At 38.1% G+C, this 15,707-nt stretch overlaps 1 protein-coding gene across 1 annotated transcript in view; it reads left to right on the top strand.

Moving 5' to 3' along the window:
* The window catches only part of LOC141348628 (venom phosphodiesterase CdcPDE-like), a 62,887-nt gene extending 56,274 nt beyond the window's left edge, over positions 1-6,613 (top strand). The window contains exons 23-25 of the mRNA XM_073852897.1: positions 3,132-3,264; positions 3,982-4,126; positions 5,675-6,613. Coding sequence (XP_073708998.1) covers positions 3,132-3,264; positions 3,982-4,126; positions 5,675-5,827 — 431 coding nt within the window. The 3' untranslated portion in view covers positions 5,828-6,613. The remainder of the gene's footprint in view (positions 1-3,131; positions 3,265-3,981; positions 4,127-5,674) is intronic.
* Positions 6,614-15,707: the final 9,094 nt, after the last annotated feature.

Here is a 15,707-nt window from a genome sequence, read left to right as displayed (position 1 = left end):
ATGTTGAACTTTGAAATCTGAATGGGTTCCACATGCCATCCACATGTTGCCTGTTTTCCTCAAAAGGCTGTAATTCTGCATTGCAGCTCATAAAGTCAGAATTTACAACTTTCTGTTTGGAAAAGTGTAATGGAATGACACTAGAAGTCAGAAAAAGTAACGCAAAAATCCAGAACATAATAAGACTTTGCCCCAACATGATGACACCCATGGTTTACACTGATGATAAACATTCACTTTTAAGCAAATGTGACACTGGAACACAAAACCAGTCATAAGTGTCACAAAATGAGATTTATACATGTATGGTATGTTAGGATAGGACAATTTGGCCGAGATACTAATTGAACTAATTGAAAATCTGGAATCTGAAGTTCTTAGCAATGCATATTACTAATCAAAAATTAAGTTTTGATATATTTACGGTCGAAAATTTGCAATTTACAACATAGGCATGGGTGTGAACCATGATCTACAGTGCTGTCAAACGTACCACCCTACTAAACTGCTAGAAACACATTCAAATTAAATGAGACTTTTAAAAAAGCTGTACTTTTAAAGGTAAATGCTCCCCAGCTGCCATATAATTAGAATCAGTTGATCACAGCTGAATTGAGGCCAGCCTGCAGTCCCGCAGGAGCGCTTGACCTGCCAAAAAACACCTAGGAATTTTTAACAGAGCATCCAAAGAACTGCAGTTTTCTCTGTGTAATTGCATTCCTCTGTTATCAGAGTGAGACAAAAATGGGTTTGATGAGAGAACAGGGACAGAGATGACAGAGATGCTGTTTTTTGTGTACAGTGGAACTGTACACAAACATAAAGTTGTATTTCATATACGTGGTGTTCATTATACAATCATATTTTTCATTTGTTTCTTTAAGGCTGTTCTGTTTTATTAATGTTTTTTGTTAATACAGTTGAGGTCAAAGGTTTACATCCCCCTTTCAGAATCTGCAAAATGTTAATTATTTTACCAAAATAAGAGGGATCATACAAAATGCATGGTATTGTTTATCAAGTACTGACCTGAATAAGATACTTCACATAAAAGATGTTCACATATTGTCCACAAGAGAAAATAATAGTTGAATTTATTAAAATGACCCCGTTCAAAAGTTTACATCCCCTTGATTCTTAATACTGTTTTTACTTGAATGATCCACAGCTGTTTAGTGATTGTCTATGAGTCCCTTGTTTGTCCTGAACAATTAAACTGCCTGCTGTTCTTCAGAAAAATCCTACAGGTTCCACAAATTCTTTGGTTTTCCAGCACTTTGTGTATTTGAACCCTTTCCAACAATGACTGTAAGAGTTTGAGGATACTGAGGATAACTGAGGGACTCATATGCAACTATTACAGAAGATTCAAATGCTCACCGATGCTCCAGAAAGGAAAAACGATGCACTAAGAGCCGGGGTATGAAAACTTTTGAACAGAATGGAGATGAGTACATTTTTCTTATTTTGCCAAAATGTCATATTTTTTCATTTAGTACTGCCCTTCAGAGGTTACAGAAGACCGTTACATGTTTCCCAGAAGACAAAATAAGTTAAATTTACCCTGATCTTCAAATTCTAAAAGTTTTCACCCCCTGGCTCTTAATGCTTAATGGTTTTTCCTTCTGGAGTGTCGGTGAGCGTTTAAACCTTCTGTAATTGACGTCAAAAGCCACATATCATCATTCCATAGGAAAAAGTATCAATGCCCCCTCACTATTGCATGTGAGTGTTTTGAAAACTGTAATTTCCAGACAAAACATTATGAAATTCACAGTTTGTAATTCAGCTGCAGTCAGATCTAGTACCGCTTCAAAGTATCAGCCGTTAAGCGACTGAACGCCTCTGGTGGCGGGGCCTATGGTGAGAAGATGACTATTCGTCGATGCCTTGCTCTGGAGGCAGTGTTTGTGCGAATGTTTGTGCCCAGGTAATGTCACCTCGCACCTCAGACCAAAACAAGCCTTTTTGGATTTTGACTAAAAAATGCTTTGTCTATGAAGAGGAGGAAGTTTTAAGCTATGAAACTGAAGCAGGAAGTTGTAATGGTACAAAGTCTTCTTATAGCTATGTCAAAAGAACAAGGCAAATTTGATTTATCAGTTGCGCAATATGCCATTCAAAACATGTGAACCAAATTAACTGATGTTTTGCTTTAATCTCAGAGACTCATCAGTGATTTGCAACAGCTGTGTATGGTAAACACTCCTTTCATTCTGTGTTGTGCAAGTATTTAGATCAAAGGAAAAATTACACACTTCATTTCCCAAACTAACTTCACCAAATGACATGCCTGTAGAACATTAACTATCTGCATTCCATTAGAAATCATTCATCTGTGCTTTGGTGCATCTAGAGAGTGATAATCTGAATATGAACATGTTTGTGGTTTGTACTTTGGGTGCACCAGCATTTCATAACACATTTATCTGTTATCGGTTATAGACTTGATTACACAAGTGTACTGTTTGTGCATTAATCATAGGCATATTAATCATGAGATTCCAAAACAGCACTGTTCATTAGGATTCTTTTGTGGCCGTCTTGCAACAATTTGTTTAGTTTAGTTGTTTAGTAGTCACTTAATAATCTTGATAGGTTTCTAACTTCAGCATGGTGCAAATTAATCATTGCGTGTATTTATATAGTAATTATGCATAAACAGAATTATGGACAGCACTAACATTGTGATTATGTTTGTAATGTTGTTATCAGTGTTTTAGATATGATTTGGTGTTATCATATGATTTCTTGTTGCATAAACCTCTCCCATACTGTGTGTCTCAGTGTTATTTTAGTATCATTGATAAACTACTAAAGATTTTCTATTTAATTTTTTAATAGTTTTTTCCTTTTTTTTGTAGTATTTTCTGTTTTTGGTTAGACTTGTAGTAATTTGTGTTTTGCGGAATGCTATTTTTAATATTATTATTATTTTTTAATTGTGTCTAATAAACATTTTTTAATCATTTGTGTATCAAATTTAGATGAAAATTGGATGTTGCCTATATACATATATATAGTTTTAGTTTTAGTTAACAATAATAACCCTGCTGTGTTTCTGTGGCTGTTAGATCTTTCATGTCTGATCACAGTGTCACTTTTGTTTATGTCTGATGTCTTTGTGACAGATATCTGGAATCACTTTCACAATGTTCTGGTTGTGAAGTATTCTAAAGAGCTGAATGGAGTCAATGTTGTGAGCGGACCAATATTTGACAGCGACTTTGATGGAAACTATGACTTTATGAACAAGGGAACCCCGTAAGTTTGCAAAATTAACCAGTGCCAGTAGAGTTTGTGAAAAATCTATTGGCTAAACAGAATACTGCCACAAACAGAAATTCAGTAGAACAGTAATATTGTGAAATATTATTACAATTTAAACCAGCTGTTTTCTACTTTAATATATTTTAAAATGTAATTTATTCCTATGATGTAAAGCAGAATTTTCAGCATCATTACTCTAGTCTTCAGTGTCACATGATCCTTCAAAAATCATCCTCATATGCTGATTTGCGGTTTAAGGACTGTTAATATTTTTGTGGGATTCATTGATGAATAGAAAGTTCAAAAAACAATATTCATATGAAATATCTGAAATAGATACAGTATAAAGTTATAACATAGTTATTGATCAATTTAATGCATCCTTGCTGAATAGAGATTTGATTTTCCTTAAATGCCACTTTTAATATCAAAACAAACTGTGGTTGGTCACGTTATATTTTGATCAGATGTTTTCCTGTCGAAGATGGCAGTTCTTGACCAGAATAAGATATAACCAGACTTTATGCTTAAGTCTAATATCCAACTCTGAGGGAAAAAAAATGTTTTATTAGGCCAAATGCACCATTTACAACTAGACCTATTGATAGTGCATATACTGCCCACTACTGGCCAAACAATGGCAACAATATGTATTTAGCAATCATTAAACTGAATTCTTTTCTCATATAGATGATTCTCTTCTGCTTTCAGGAATGGTGCTCCCATCCCTACACATTTCTTTGTGATTCTTACAAGTTGTGGGAACTCGTCTCTTCCTGTCAGACAGTGTGATGGTCCTCTAGATGCTGTGTCTTACGTACTTCCTCATCGACCTGATTATCTGGAAACGTGTCATGTACGTAATCAGCCATTCTTAATCTAAACCACAGCGCCCGTAAGATTGTACACAGGATGTCATTTGCTTGTTAGGTAACCATTGAATTGTTTTGAGCTTGTGAGTACAGTATACTCAACCAGATACAGAAAACCCTGTTGAAAAACAATGTTTGAGCTGGTCCTGAGCAAGAGCTTAGAACCAGCTTAGGACCAGCACATGACCAGCTCAAACCAGTTTAGGACCAGCTTAAAGGAGAAGTTCACTTCCAGAACAAAAATTTACAGATAAATTATGTTTTTTGAGGAAAACATTTTAGGATTTCTCTCCATATAATGGACTTCTATGGTGCCTCGCGTTTAAACTTCCAAAATGCAGTTTAAATGCAGCTTCAAATGGCTCTAAACGATCCCAGCAGAGGAAGAAGGGTCTTATCTAGTGAAACGATCTGTTATTTTCTAAAAAAAAAAAGAACAATTTCTATACTTTTTAACCTCAAATGCTCATCTTGTCTAGCTCTGCGTCAACTTTGTGTGTTCCGGTTCATGACAGTTAGGGCAAGTTGAAAAAATCCAACTTCAGAATCGTCCTACAACGCTGTTTTACCTTTTTTTGTAAAGGGTGTTTGATCTTTTTTGCATGTTTACTTTGTAAACACTGGGTCGGTACTTCTGCAGCGATGTAGGACAAATTAGAACACTGCAAGAAATGCTTTTCTTAGTCTTGTTTCCAGCCAAAATATCAAAAAAAATTTAAATCCTTAAATCCAATAAGAATTTTCTAGAAGAGTAAAAATTATTGTCGTTTTCAGGAAAAAAACAAGTCAAAATTAAGTGTGTTTTTGCTTGAAGCAAGCAAAATAATCTGCCAATGGGGTAAGAAAAATTATCTTGATTTTTTTAGTTTGTTCTAAGAAAACACTCACTTAATTTTGACTTGTTTTTTCTGAAAAATCGTCTAGAAAATATTTCTTGATTTAAGAGTTTTTAGATATTTTGGCTGGAAACAAGACAAAAAAATCAAAGTAAGAAAAGCAGTGAAGTTGGAGGAGAAAATGAGATGGGATTTTCTTTTCGACCTATCCTAACTGTTTTTGAACCGGAATACACAGTGTACATGCAGAGCTAGACAAGATTAGCATTTGAGGTTAAAAAGTATATAAACTGCATTTAAACTGCATTTTGGAAGTTCAAACTCGGGGGCACCATTGAAGTCCACTGGAGAGAAATCCTGAAATGTGTCAAAAAACAATTTCTTTACGACTGAAGACCGAAGTACATGAACCTCTTGGATGACAAGGGGGTGAGTAAATTATCTGTACATTTTTGTTCTGGAAGTGAACTTCTACATTAAACCAGCTCATGACCAACTAGGGACCATCTTAAACTAGCTGCCATGCTTCAAAACATACCTAACCAGCATATGCTGTTTTTTTTTTTCAACATGGAATAGAACTAAATATGAAAGTACATACAAAAATATCCTATTTAAGTGAGTCCAAAATCGCTCTAAACTTCATCTAATTGTATTTCATGTCAATTGAAACTGTTTTATCTTTTATTTCTCCAGAATGGCTCAGACTACTCATGGTTCCAGGATTGGGTTCAGCTTCACGTTGCGCGAATCAGAGACATTGAGCTTCTGTCGGGCTTGAGTTTTTACCATGACCGGATATCTGTTGCTGAAACGTTACAACTCAAAACCACACTCAAAACTTTCTAGAAACGTTTGTGAACTTAGACCTTATTTCACTGCTTCTGCAGACCACAAACAGCACATTCGGAATGGATCTTCTTTTTTCTTTTTTTACCATTGAAACACAGCTGAGCTTTACCAGTTCAGAGAGTCTTTGAATTCCTGAAATGGGAAAATAAAATGTTTTATGATCTCTGCGATCTATTTATATCTGGGGAAGTACCGAACTGTACGAGAAACCGGTCCAGAAATCCTAGAGTAACTGAAGTACTGCTTTTCCAAAAAAATAAGAAACTGTTTTTCAGCACACATATGCTAGTGATTTAACTGTGGTTGGACTTTCAGCCTGTTCCAAAAAGAAAGGGTATCCTAAAAAGAAACTGTATCAAGAGCTTTTGTGCAAACAACAGGAAAGACACCGTTTCCACAGGAATCGTTTTTAAAATGTATTTTACTTTACATTGTTTCATTAAATTGTTCTATAACAAATGCTGTTTATACATGTCAATTCATGATTTATTTTACAGTGCTGCAGAATAATAGTGGTTTGTACTGCCCCTTCAGGCCAGAATGCAGAATAACATCAGACACCAGAAGCAAACCTTGTGTCACTTGTGTATAATTTTCTGGAGATTTAATGGATTTACTCTCTCAGGTCAATTTTGATATCAATAAATCTGCATCAGCGTTCTTTATTACATTTGTATTTTACTTTTGTTATTCAAAGATTATAATGTATAAGCAGAAAAGAGATTGTACTGTAGATTGTCTCAGTTGGTCAGTTTTGATTAAATATTTAATATTTGAGTTATATGTATGTTGATTGTGTAGTGTCTTGTGGTTCAGTACATTTTACTGTCACTGTCAAAATGATCCTCTTCAATAATGTACTATATTTTTAGTTTGGTTCAGTGACATAATGGACATTTTTTTCATGTGTCTGGACCTATATATTTATTATAAAAATTAAACCAATATATATATATATATATTATATACCATTCAAAAGTAGGTTAGTAAGTTTTCTGAATTGGTCAAAAGTGACAGTAAAGACATGCTACCTACCTACCTCTCTACCTATCTATAATATTAAAATATAAATATATTTATAAGTACCGTATCTCACAAAAGTGAGTACACCCCTCACATTTCAACCCTTTTAGTATATCCTCTCAAGGGACAATACTATAGAAATGAAACTTGGATATATTTTAGTAGTAGAGTAGTCAATGTGCAGCTTGTGTAGCAGTGTAGATTTACTGTCCTCTGAAAATAACTCAACATACAGCCATTATTGTCAAAATAGCTGGCAACAAAAGTGAGTACACCCTAAGGGATAAAGCAGTATGTTGTTAAACCATGCAAAGCTGCATGTCCCATTCATCATGTTTATGTTTTGTCTGCTTGACACGACCATACAAAGTTGTGTATCTTGTATTAGAGCAGTTAAAATTAGGTGCCTTAAGTACAATTCTTTCACACTCATACTGACCGCTGGATGTTCTCCACAAAAATGGCTATTAAAAGGCTTTTAGAGGTTCAGTAACACCCTGAAACCGAGTTACACTACAGTGGTCAGGGTCATACAGAGATTTTTCAAGATGGGTTCCATTCGGAACAGGCCTTGCAAGGGTAAATCAACGAAGTTAAGCACTTGTTCTGTGTGTCAGGTGCAGAACCTGGCTTCAAAAAGCAGATGCATGAGTGCTGCCAGCATTGCTTTAAAGGTTGCAGAAGTAAAAGGTTAGCTTGTCAGTGCTCAGACCATACGCCGCGCATTGCAACAAGTCGGTTTGCGTAGGCGTCGTCCTAGAGGGAAGCCTCTTCTGAAGCTGGCTCACAAGAAAGCCCGCAAACAGTTTGCTGAAGACAACCTGTCCAAGAGCATGAATTACTGGAACCATGTCCTGTGGTCTGATGAGACTAAGATAAACTTATTTGGCTCAGATGGTGTCCAGCATGTGTGGCGATTCCCTGGTGAGGAGTACCAAGAAAATTGTGTCTTGCCTACAGTCAAGCATGGTGGTGGTAGCATCATGGTCTGGGGCTACATGAGTGCTGCTGGTACTGGGGAGCTGCAGTTCATTGAGGGAAACATGGATTTCATTATGTCCTGTACATTCTGAAGCAGAACATGATGTCTTTTCTCCAGAAACTAGTCTGAATGGCAGTTTTTCAACATGATAACGATCCCAAACACACCACCAAGATGACAACTGCCTTGCTAGGGAAGCTAAGGTGAAGGTGATAAGGTGGCAAAGTATCTCCAGACCTAAAATCTATTAAGCACCTGTGGGGCATCATCAAGCATAAGGTGGAGAAGCACAATGTGTCCAGCAGCTCTGTGAGGAGTGGATGAGGATCACAGCAACAACCTGTGCAGCTCTGTTCAATTCCATGCCCAGGATGATTAAGGCAGTGCCAGATAACAATGGTGCTAACACAATGTATTGACACTTTGGACAAGTTCACTTAGGGTGTACTCACTTTTGTTGCCAGCTATTTTGACAATAATGGCTGTATGTTAAGTCATTTTCAGGGGACAATAAATCTGCTGCTATACAAGCTGCCCATTTACTACTCTAAAATATATCCAAGTTTCATTTCTATAGTATTGTCCCTTGAGAAGATATACTAAAATGGTTGCTGAAATGTGATTGGTGTACTCACCTTTGTAACATACTATAACCATCTTAAAATAAATTAAATTGATTAAAATAAAAAAGTCTTATTAAAAGGCTGAAAGTTTTTTAATCTTTTATTACTGTATTTTAAGCAAAGTTAACAGTGAAGTTGTTGTTTTTTTAAATATTAATATTTAAAACCTTCAAATATGAATATTCAAAATTAATTAATTAAAACTTTACCCTGGATGTTTGGCCTAGACCCCCCCCCCCCCCCTCTTTCATACTTAGTCTTTTTTTCATAAAACTTTTTGAATGGTAAAATATGTTTTAAAAAATATGTTGTAAAATACTGATTAAGATGTGCATACTCATATTGTATGCATTTCAATAATATAAATAAATAAGCATGTTAGAAAATCTAAATGAAGTTCTGTGCTACTTCAGTAATCATAATCTGGATTGTAATTTTTTAATTGTGCAGCTTTCCACTTTCTCTTTAAAGATGCTTAGACAGAATCAAACTGCTTTTGTGGCCTTGTATAGCACTTTTGTTCTGGGTAATTTCTGTTTCGCAGACCTGTGTCGTCATCACGTGAACAGGAAGGATGTGGAATATGACTCTGTCTCTATATAGTTGAGATTGCAAGTCTCTCAGCTGTCACTTCACATCACATCACAAACTGGTCTGAAGGTAAGTCTGCACGCAATATTTTCTCATAACGATACATCAGCATAGTGATAATTATTGTATGCTGTAATCAAAGTTGCAAAATGTGGCTGGGGTGAAGTTTATCAGCAGCAAAGTGTGTATAGTTTTAGTGCCATCAATGTCAGTAAACTTTTATATTTGCAAGACCTAGATAATGATGCTTTTTTAGTTCTTTGCACTTGACAGTGGTTGCTTAACACTTAAAAGTGTGCAAAGACAGTTGTGAAATATGAAATATGTTCAATACCAACATTTTAATCTTTAATTCTAAAGATTTTTCTGAAAATTTGTGTTGATTAAAATATTGTAATAGTACAATAAATTGTATTCATTTTTTTCTTTTGACGACATAACAGTTCTAGGGTATTGAATCAGAAATGTTCATGACTTCTCTGTTAGAAAGGTACACTGTAAAGTCACTGTAGATCAGTTTATCTAGTGCTTGGCAACTCAAACACAAACACAGCTCAAAGCAAAAAAACTGAATGTCAAGAAGGATGTCTGTCTGAAAACATCTGATCTGAAGCTGATTGTCATCTCTTCTCAAAGCGACGTGTATAAAACATACGTGTGGCATTTGCTAGATAACCCTTTCCTGGAAGTGGCTCTTGCATGCAGCAAAAGCCCCTTGCAGTAAGCTGTCAAGGCCAGACGTTGTGGGTTCCCACGTAACCCCATCATTGCATGACAAGCGCAGTTCACCAGATATGAGTCCACCGGAGACACTTCACGTAAATGAGCTCATGAAGAACGTGGGAAATGACTACAGACTCTTCCCACAGTCCACTAAATTTCATGTAGGTCTGTTGACTCAGCTTCACCGTGGCTATAGGTCGTTTCACACATTTTCAGAATTACGTCATTTCAAAAATAGCCTTATGATTTGGTTCTCGGTTTTGCTACCAGCACTTTGCATGTAGGCAATATGTTCTGATGCATTTTAGCTAGGATTGTAAACCTATGAAACATTTTAGTGCAATTACATGTTTTGCTATAAAGATTAATAGGCGTAGCTCAATCAATGTTTTCTAAGAAAACCCAAAATAAAGATAATTGTTGCAGATTATTGAATAGTGCGCACAATGTTATTGTAACATTCTTAAATAATGTAACAAAAAGTAGCTTTAGAACTCGAACTAATTTAAGTCGAATTTCAGTTTGTCCATCCGAGGTAAACATTAACACAGAATGCGTTCTTGTGTTCCACTTGCGCTATTTTTGAATTGTTGGTCTGTATATGCAAACGAATAGAGAATGTTTATTTTTAAGAAACATATTTTAAATGGCGTGACAAATTATAACACCTTTACAAGTACGTCATGCGTTTGGTTTCACTTTGTCTATCTATTTTTGAACGTACTCTGTACTGCTTGCTCATGATGTGGTCTGGTTTGGTCAGGTGGGAATTGTGGTAGTTCTCAGTTATTAGATGGGGTGAAGGGAACATTGGCTAAAAAAGGCATGAATGTATGTCGACCTCATTCACAAGCAGTGGCTGCTGGCAGTAGCTGATGCTGATTGACATCTCATTTGTCTAAAGAAGTTTTAGAATTTTATCCGTTGTGTAAGTGAACGAGGCGCCAACAATCAGTTAACTAAATGAGATTAGAATCAGAATCAGAATCAGAATCAGAATCAGAATGAGCTTTATTGCCAGGTATGTTTGCACATACTAGGAATTTGTTTTTGTGACAGAGCTCCACAGTGCTACAGAATGACAGTGACAAGACGATACATATTATAAAAAGAACAATATAGAGGTATACAAGACAGACAATGTGCAAAAATAGCAAAGACATTTGAATGGAAGTAAGTATGTGCTTTAAATAAATAACGGAAAAATGAATAAAGAATGTATAGTGTTGTATGTTCCACGATCAAGTGTTCATGAGATGGATTGCCTGAGGAAAGAAACTGTTTCGGTGTCTGGTCGTTCTAGTGCTCAGTGCTCTGTAGCGCCGACCGGATGGTAACAGTTCAAAAAGTGAGTGTGCTGGATGTGAGGGGTCCAGAGTAATTTTGGCAGCCCTTTTTCGTACTCTGGATAAGTACAGATCTTGAAGGGTAGGGAGGGTTGTACCAATGATTCGCTCAGCAGTCCGGACTATCCGACGTAGTCTTCTGAGATCAGAATTTGTAGCTGAGCTGAACCAGATGGTAATTGAAGTGCAGAGGACGGATTCAATGATGGCAGAGTAAAACTGTTTCAGCAGTTCCTGTGGCAGGTTGAGCTTCCTCAGCTGGCGAAGGAAGTACAGTCTCTGCTGGGCCTTTTTCACAATGGAGTCTATGTGAATGTCCCACTTCAGGTCCTGGGAGATGGTATTGCCAAGGAACCTGAATGACTCCACTGTGTTTACAGTGCTGTTCATGATGGTGAGTGGGGGGAGAGCAGGGGGGGGGTTTCCTGAAGTCTATGATCATCTCCACAGTTTTGAGCGTGTTGAGCTCCAGGTTGTTATGACTGCACCAGACAGCCAGCTCTTTTACCTCCTGTCTGTAAGCAGACTCGTCACCGTCCTGAATGAGGCCGATAAGTGTGGTGTCGTCTGCAAACTTCAGGAGCTTGACAGAGGGGTCTTTGGAGGTACAGTCATTTGTATACAGGGAGAAGAGCAGTGGGGAGAGGACACAACCCTGAGGGGCGCCAGTGCTGATAGTACGGGTGCTGGATGAGAATTTTCCCAGCCTCACTAGCTGCTGCCTGTCTGTCAGGAAGCTGTTGATCCACTGACAGACTGATGTGGGCACAGAGAGCTGAGTTAGTTTGGGCAGGAGGAGGTTTGGGATGATAGTGTTGAAGGCTGAACTGAAGTCCACAAACAGGATCCTCACATAAGTCCCTGATTTGTCCAGATGCTGCAGTATGAAATGTAGACTCATGTTCACTGCATCATCTACAGACCTGTTTGCACGATAAGCAAACTGCAGGGGGTCCAGTGAGGGTCTGGTGATGTCCTTCAGATAAGCCAGAACCAGTTTCTCAAACGACTTCATGACGACAGATGTTAGCGCCACAGGTCTGTAGTCGTTAAGTCCTGTTATTTTGGATTTCTTTGGAATGGGGATGATTTCAGAACGTTTGAGAGAGGCGGGGACTTCACACAACTCCAAAGACCTATTGAAGATCTGTGAGAAAATGGGTGCCAGCTGATCTGCACAGGTTTTCAGACAGGCTGGTGTGACACCGTCAGGGCCTGGTGCCTTTCTTCTTTTGTTCTTTTTGAAGACCTTGCGTACCTCATCTTCACTGATTTGAATGGGAGTTGCAGGAGTGGGGGAGAGGGGTGATGTTGGAGGTGTAAATGGTGTCTTTTCAAACCGACAATAGAACTCGTTCAGATCGTCTGCCAGTTGCTGATTCTGCAAAGTGCTGGGGGATGATGTCTTGTAATTGGTGATGTGTTTTAGACCTTTCCACACTGATGAAGAGTCACTGGAATGAAATTGGTTCCTTATCTTTTCGGAATAATTTCTCTTTGCCACTTTGATCTCCTTTTCCAGTGTGTATTTGGCCTCTTTATACAAGACTTTGTCCCCTTTCCTGTAAGCATCATCTTTGACATGACGAAGCTGTCTGAGTTTTGCAGTGAACCATGGTTTGTCGTTGTTGTAAGTTAAGCGAGTCCTGGTAGGAATGCATAAATCCTCACAGAAACTGATATATGAAGTAACAGTCTCTGTAAGCTCGTCCAGATCAGTAGCAGCAGCTTCAAAAACACTCCAATCAGTACATTCGAAACAGGCTTGTAAAGCCCGCTCTGTTTCGTTGGTCCATCTCTTTACAGACTTTGCTACAGGTTTAGCAGATTTAAGTTGTTGCCTGTAGGTTGGTATAAGATGAACCAGGCAGTGATCAGAAAGTCCCAAAGCTGCCCGTGAGACAGAGTGATATGCATTCCTTATTGTGGTGTAACAGTGGTCCAATATATTTCTATCTCTGGTCGGACATGTGATGTGCTGTCTGTATTTTGGAAGTTCACGGGAGAGATTTGCTCTATTAAAATCCCCAAGAATGATTAAAACAGAGTCCGGGTGTTGTTGTTCTGTCTCTGTGATGTGATCAGCGAGTTTCTGTAACGCCAGGCTCACGTGCGCTTGCGGTGGAATGTACACACTCACGAGAATGAACGAGCAAAACTCTCGCGGCGAATAGAACGGCTTACAGTTTATGAAAAGCGCTTCAACATCAGAACAGCATATTTTCTTTAACACTGTTACATCTGTACACCACCTCTCATTGATGTAAAAGCACGTCCCGCCGCCGCGCGATTTCCCCGTCGATTCTGCGTCGCGGTCTCCTCTGAACAGCTGATATCCCGGGAGATGAATCGCGCTGTCAGGTATAGCCGCGTTCAGCCAGGTTTCCATGAAACACAGAGCAGCAGAGTGTGAGAAGTCCTTATTTGTCCGGGAGAGCAGAAGGAGTTCGTCCGTTTTGTTTGGTAGAGACCGGAGATTTGCCAAATGTATGCCTGGCAGTGTCATCCTGAATCCACGCTGACGAAGCTTCACGAGCGCGCCGGCGCGCTTCCCCCGCGTCCTGCGCGTCCTGAAGCCTTTGGTAAGCGCCGCCGCTCCGCCAACTATGATGTTGAGCAAAACGTCCGAATAATCAAAAACCGGTAGGAGATTTTGTGGTATGTTCTGCCTAATGTTTAGCAGTTCATCCCTTGTAAAACTGATAGTGTTTGCAAAACAAAAAACAGGAAAAACGAACAAAAACACTAAAACAACTGGAGAGCTAAGCACAGAGGCTGCCATTCGCGGCGCCATCTTGTTCTTTTAGAGAGATCAATTCGCACTTTGGACCGTTAACGCTACTTCATCTGTGCTAGTATTACATGCACATACCATGTATGTACAGGTCTCGAAATTTCGACCGTTTTTGTCGCATATATGCTCCCAAAATTTAATCTGAGCGACCTCAAATTATATTTGGGAGCATTTTGATGATAACTCAGCGGCAGAGTTGCACTCACGCTGGGGCGTAATTTTCACTGGGGACACGTTTTTCAAAATCCCGTTTTGTGTCCTCCCACTTTTGTTAAAGTAATCTCTTGTATTGTAGAATGCATGCTCAGCACCACCAAGTTTCGATTGATCGTTAAAACGAAACCAAAAGTAAAACCCGCACGCGCATTCAAAAGCAATATTAATACCCTACATTTAGAGAGCGACTCCTCAATGCGCGAAAATTAGGCTACATAAAATATCGAAGCTGTTATTAAATATTAGTATGTGGGCTACAATAAGTTGTGTAGTTGTCTATACTGCCCTCCAAAGGCAAAGCGCAGTAACTACACATTTGGTCAAAATTGAGTTAAGGCGTAAAATGGACTTTGTGACAACTGTTTTGTCTTGTGGCAAAGTCTCCTGGTTCTGTTTTGTCCCATTTCAGAGAAACGAGAGCGTCAATATGTTTGACTAGCTGTTGTAAAAACTTGAAAGGCATTTTTCTCAGTTTAAGTGTTGGCGTAGTTACTGCACTTTGCCTTTGGAGGTCAGTATAACTCTGCATAATGCTTGAAAGATTCGGTCTCTATTTAAAACATCCTAAAACATTTCAGGATTTCTCTCCATATATCGGACTTCTATGGTGCCCCCGAGTTTGAACTTCCAAAATGCAGTTTAAATGCAGCTTCAAAGGACTCTAAATGATTCCAGCCGAAGAAGAAGGGTCTTATCTAGTGAAACGATCATTTATTTTCTAAAAACATTTACAACTTATATACTTTTTAATCTCAAAGGCTTGTCTTGCCTAGCTCTGCATGACAGTTAACTGTTAATGACAGTTAGGTTATGTCGAAAAACTCCTATCTCATTTTCTCCTCCAACTTCAAAATCGTCCTATATCACTGCAGAAGTACCAACCCAGTGTTTACAAAGTGAACATGCAAATAAGATCAAACACTCTTTCCAAAAAAGGTAAAACAGCGATGTATAGCGATTTTGAAGTTGGAGGAGAAAATGAGATGAGAGTTTTTCGACATACCTAAACTGTAATGAACCGGAATACACAGAGTAAGCACAGAGCTAGACAAGATGATCATTTGAGGTTAAAAAGTATGTAAATGGAATTTATTTTTAGAAAATAACCAGTTGTTTTGCTAGATAAGACCCTTCTTTCTTCGGCTGTGATCATTTAGAGCCCTTTGAAGTTGCATTTTGGAAGTTCAAACTCAGGGGCACCATATAAGTCCATTATATTGAGATAATTCCTGAAATGTTTTTCTCAAAAAACATAATTTCCTGTCCAAACTTGGTCCTGGAGAATTTAACTCCAATTTGCCTCAACACACATCTGGAAGTTTATTGTAGTTAGTAAGATCTTGATTGGGGTTGAAACTAAACTCTGCAGGACAGTGGCCCTCCAGGAGCAGGACTGACCAACATACAGCATGTTATATTTAATCTATAGCCTGTTATATAGCAATGTTTCATGTTTCAAATCGACCAATGTCACCCAGGTAGGTACGTTTGGTAGTAGCTTGGGCTGTGAATTGACAAAAACAATATTGTTTTATATGAAATTACTAAAAACTTTGATGAAAAGTCAAAAACACCACAA

Source organism: Garra rufa, chromosome 13 (genome assembly GCF_049309525.1).
Source record: "Garra rufa chromosome 13, GarRuf1.0, whole genome shotgun sequence".
Classification (NCBI taxonomy): domain Eukaryota; kingdom Metazoa; phylum Chordata; class Actinopteri; order Cypriniformes; family Cyprinidae; genus Garra; species Garra rufa.
Note: the sequence above shows the minus strand (reverse complement) of the source record. Positions and strands in the feature narration are given on the sequence as shown.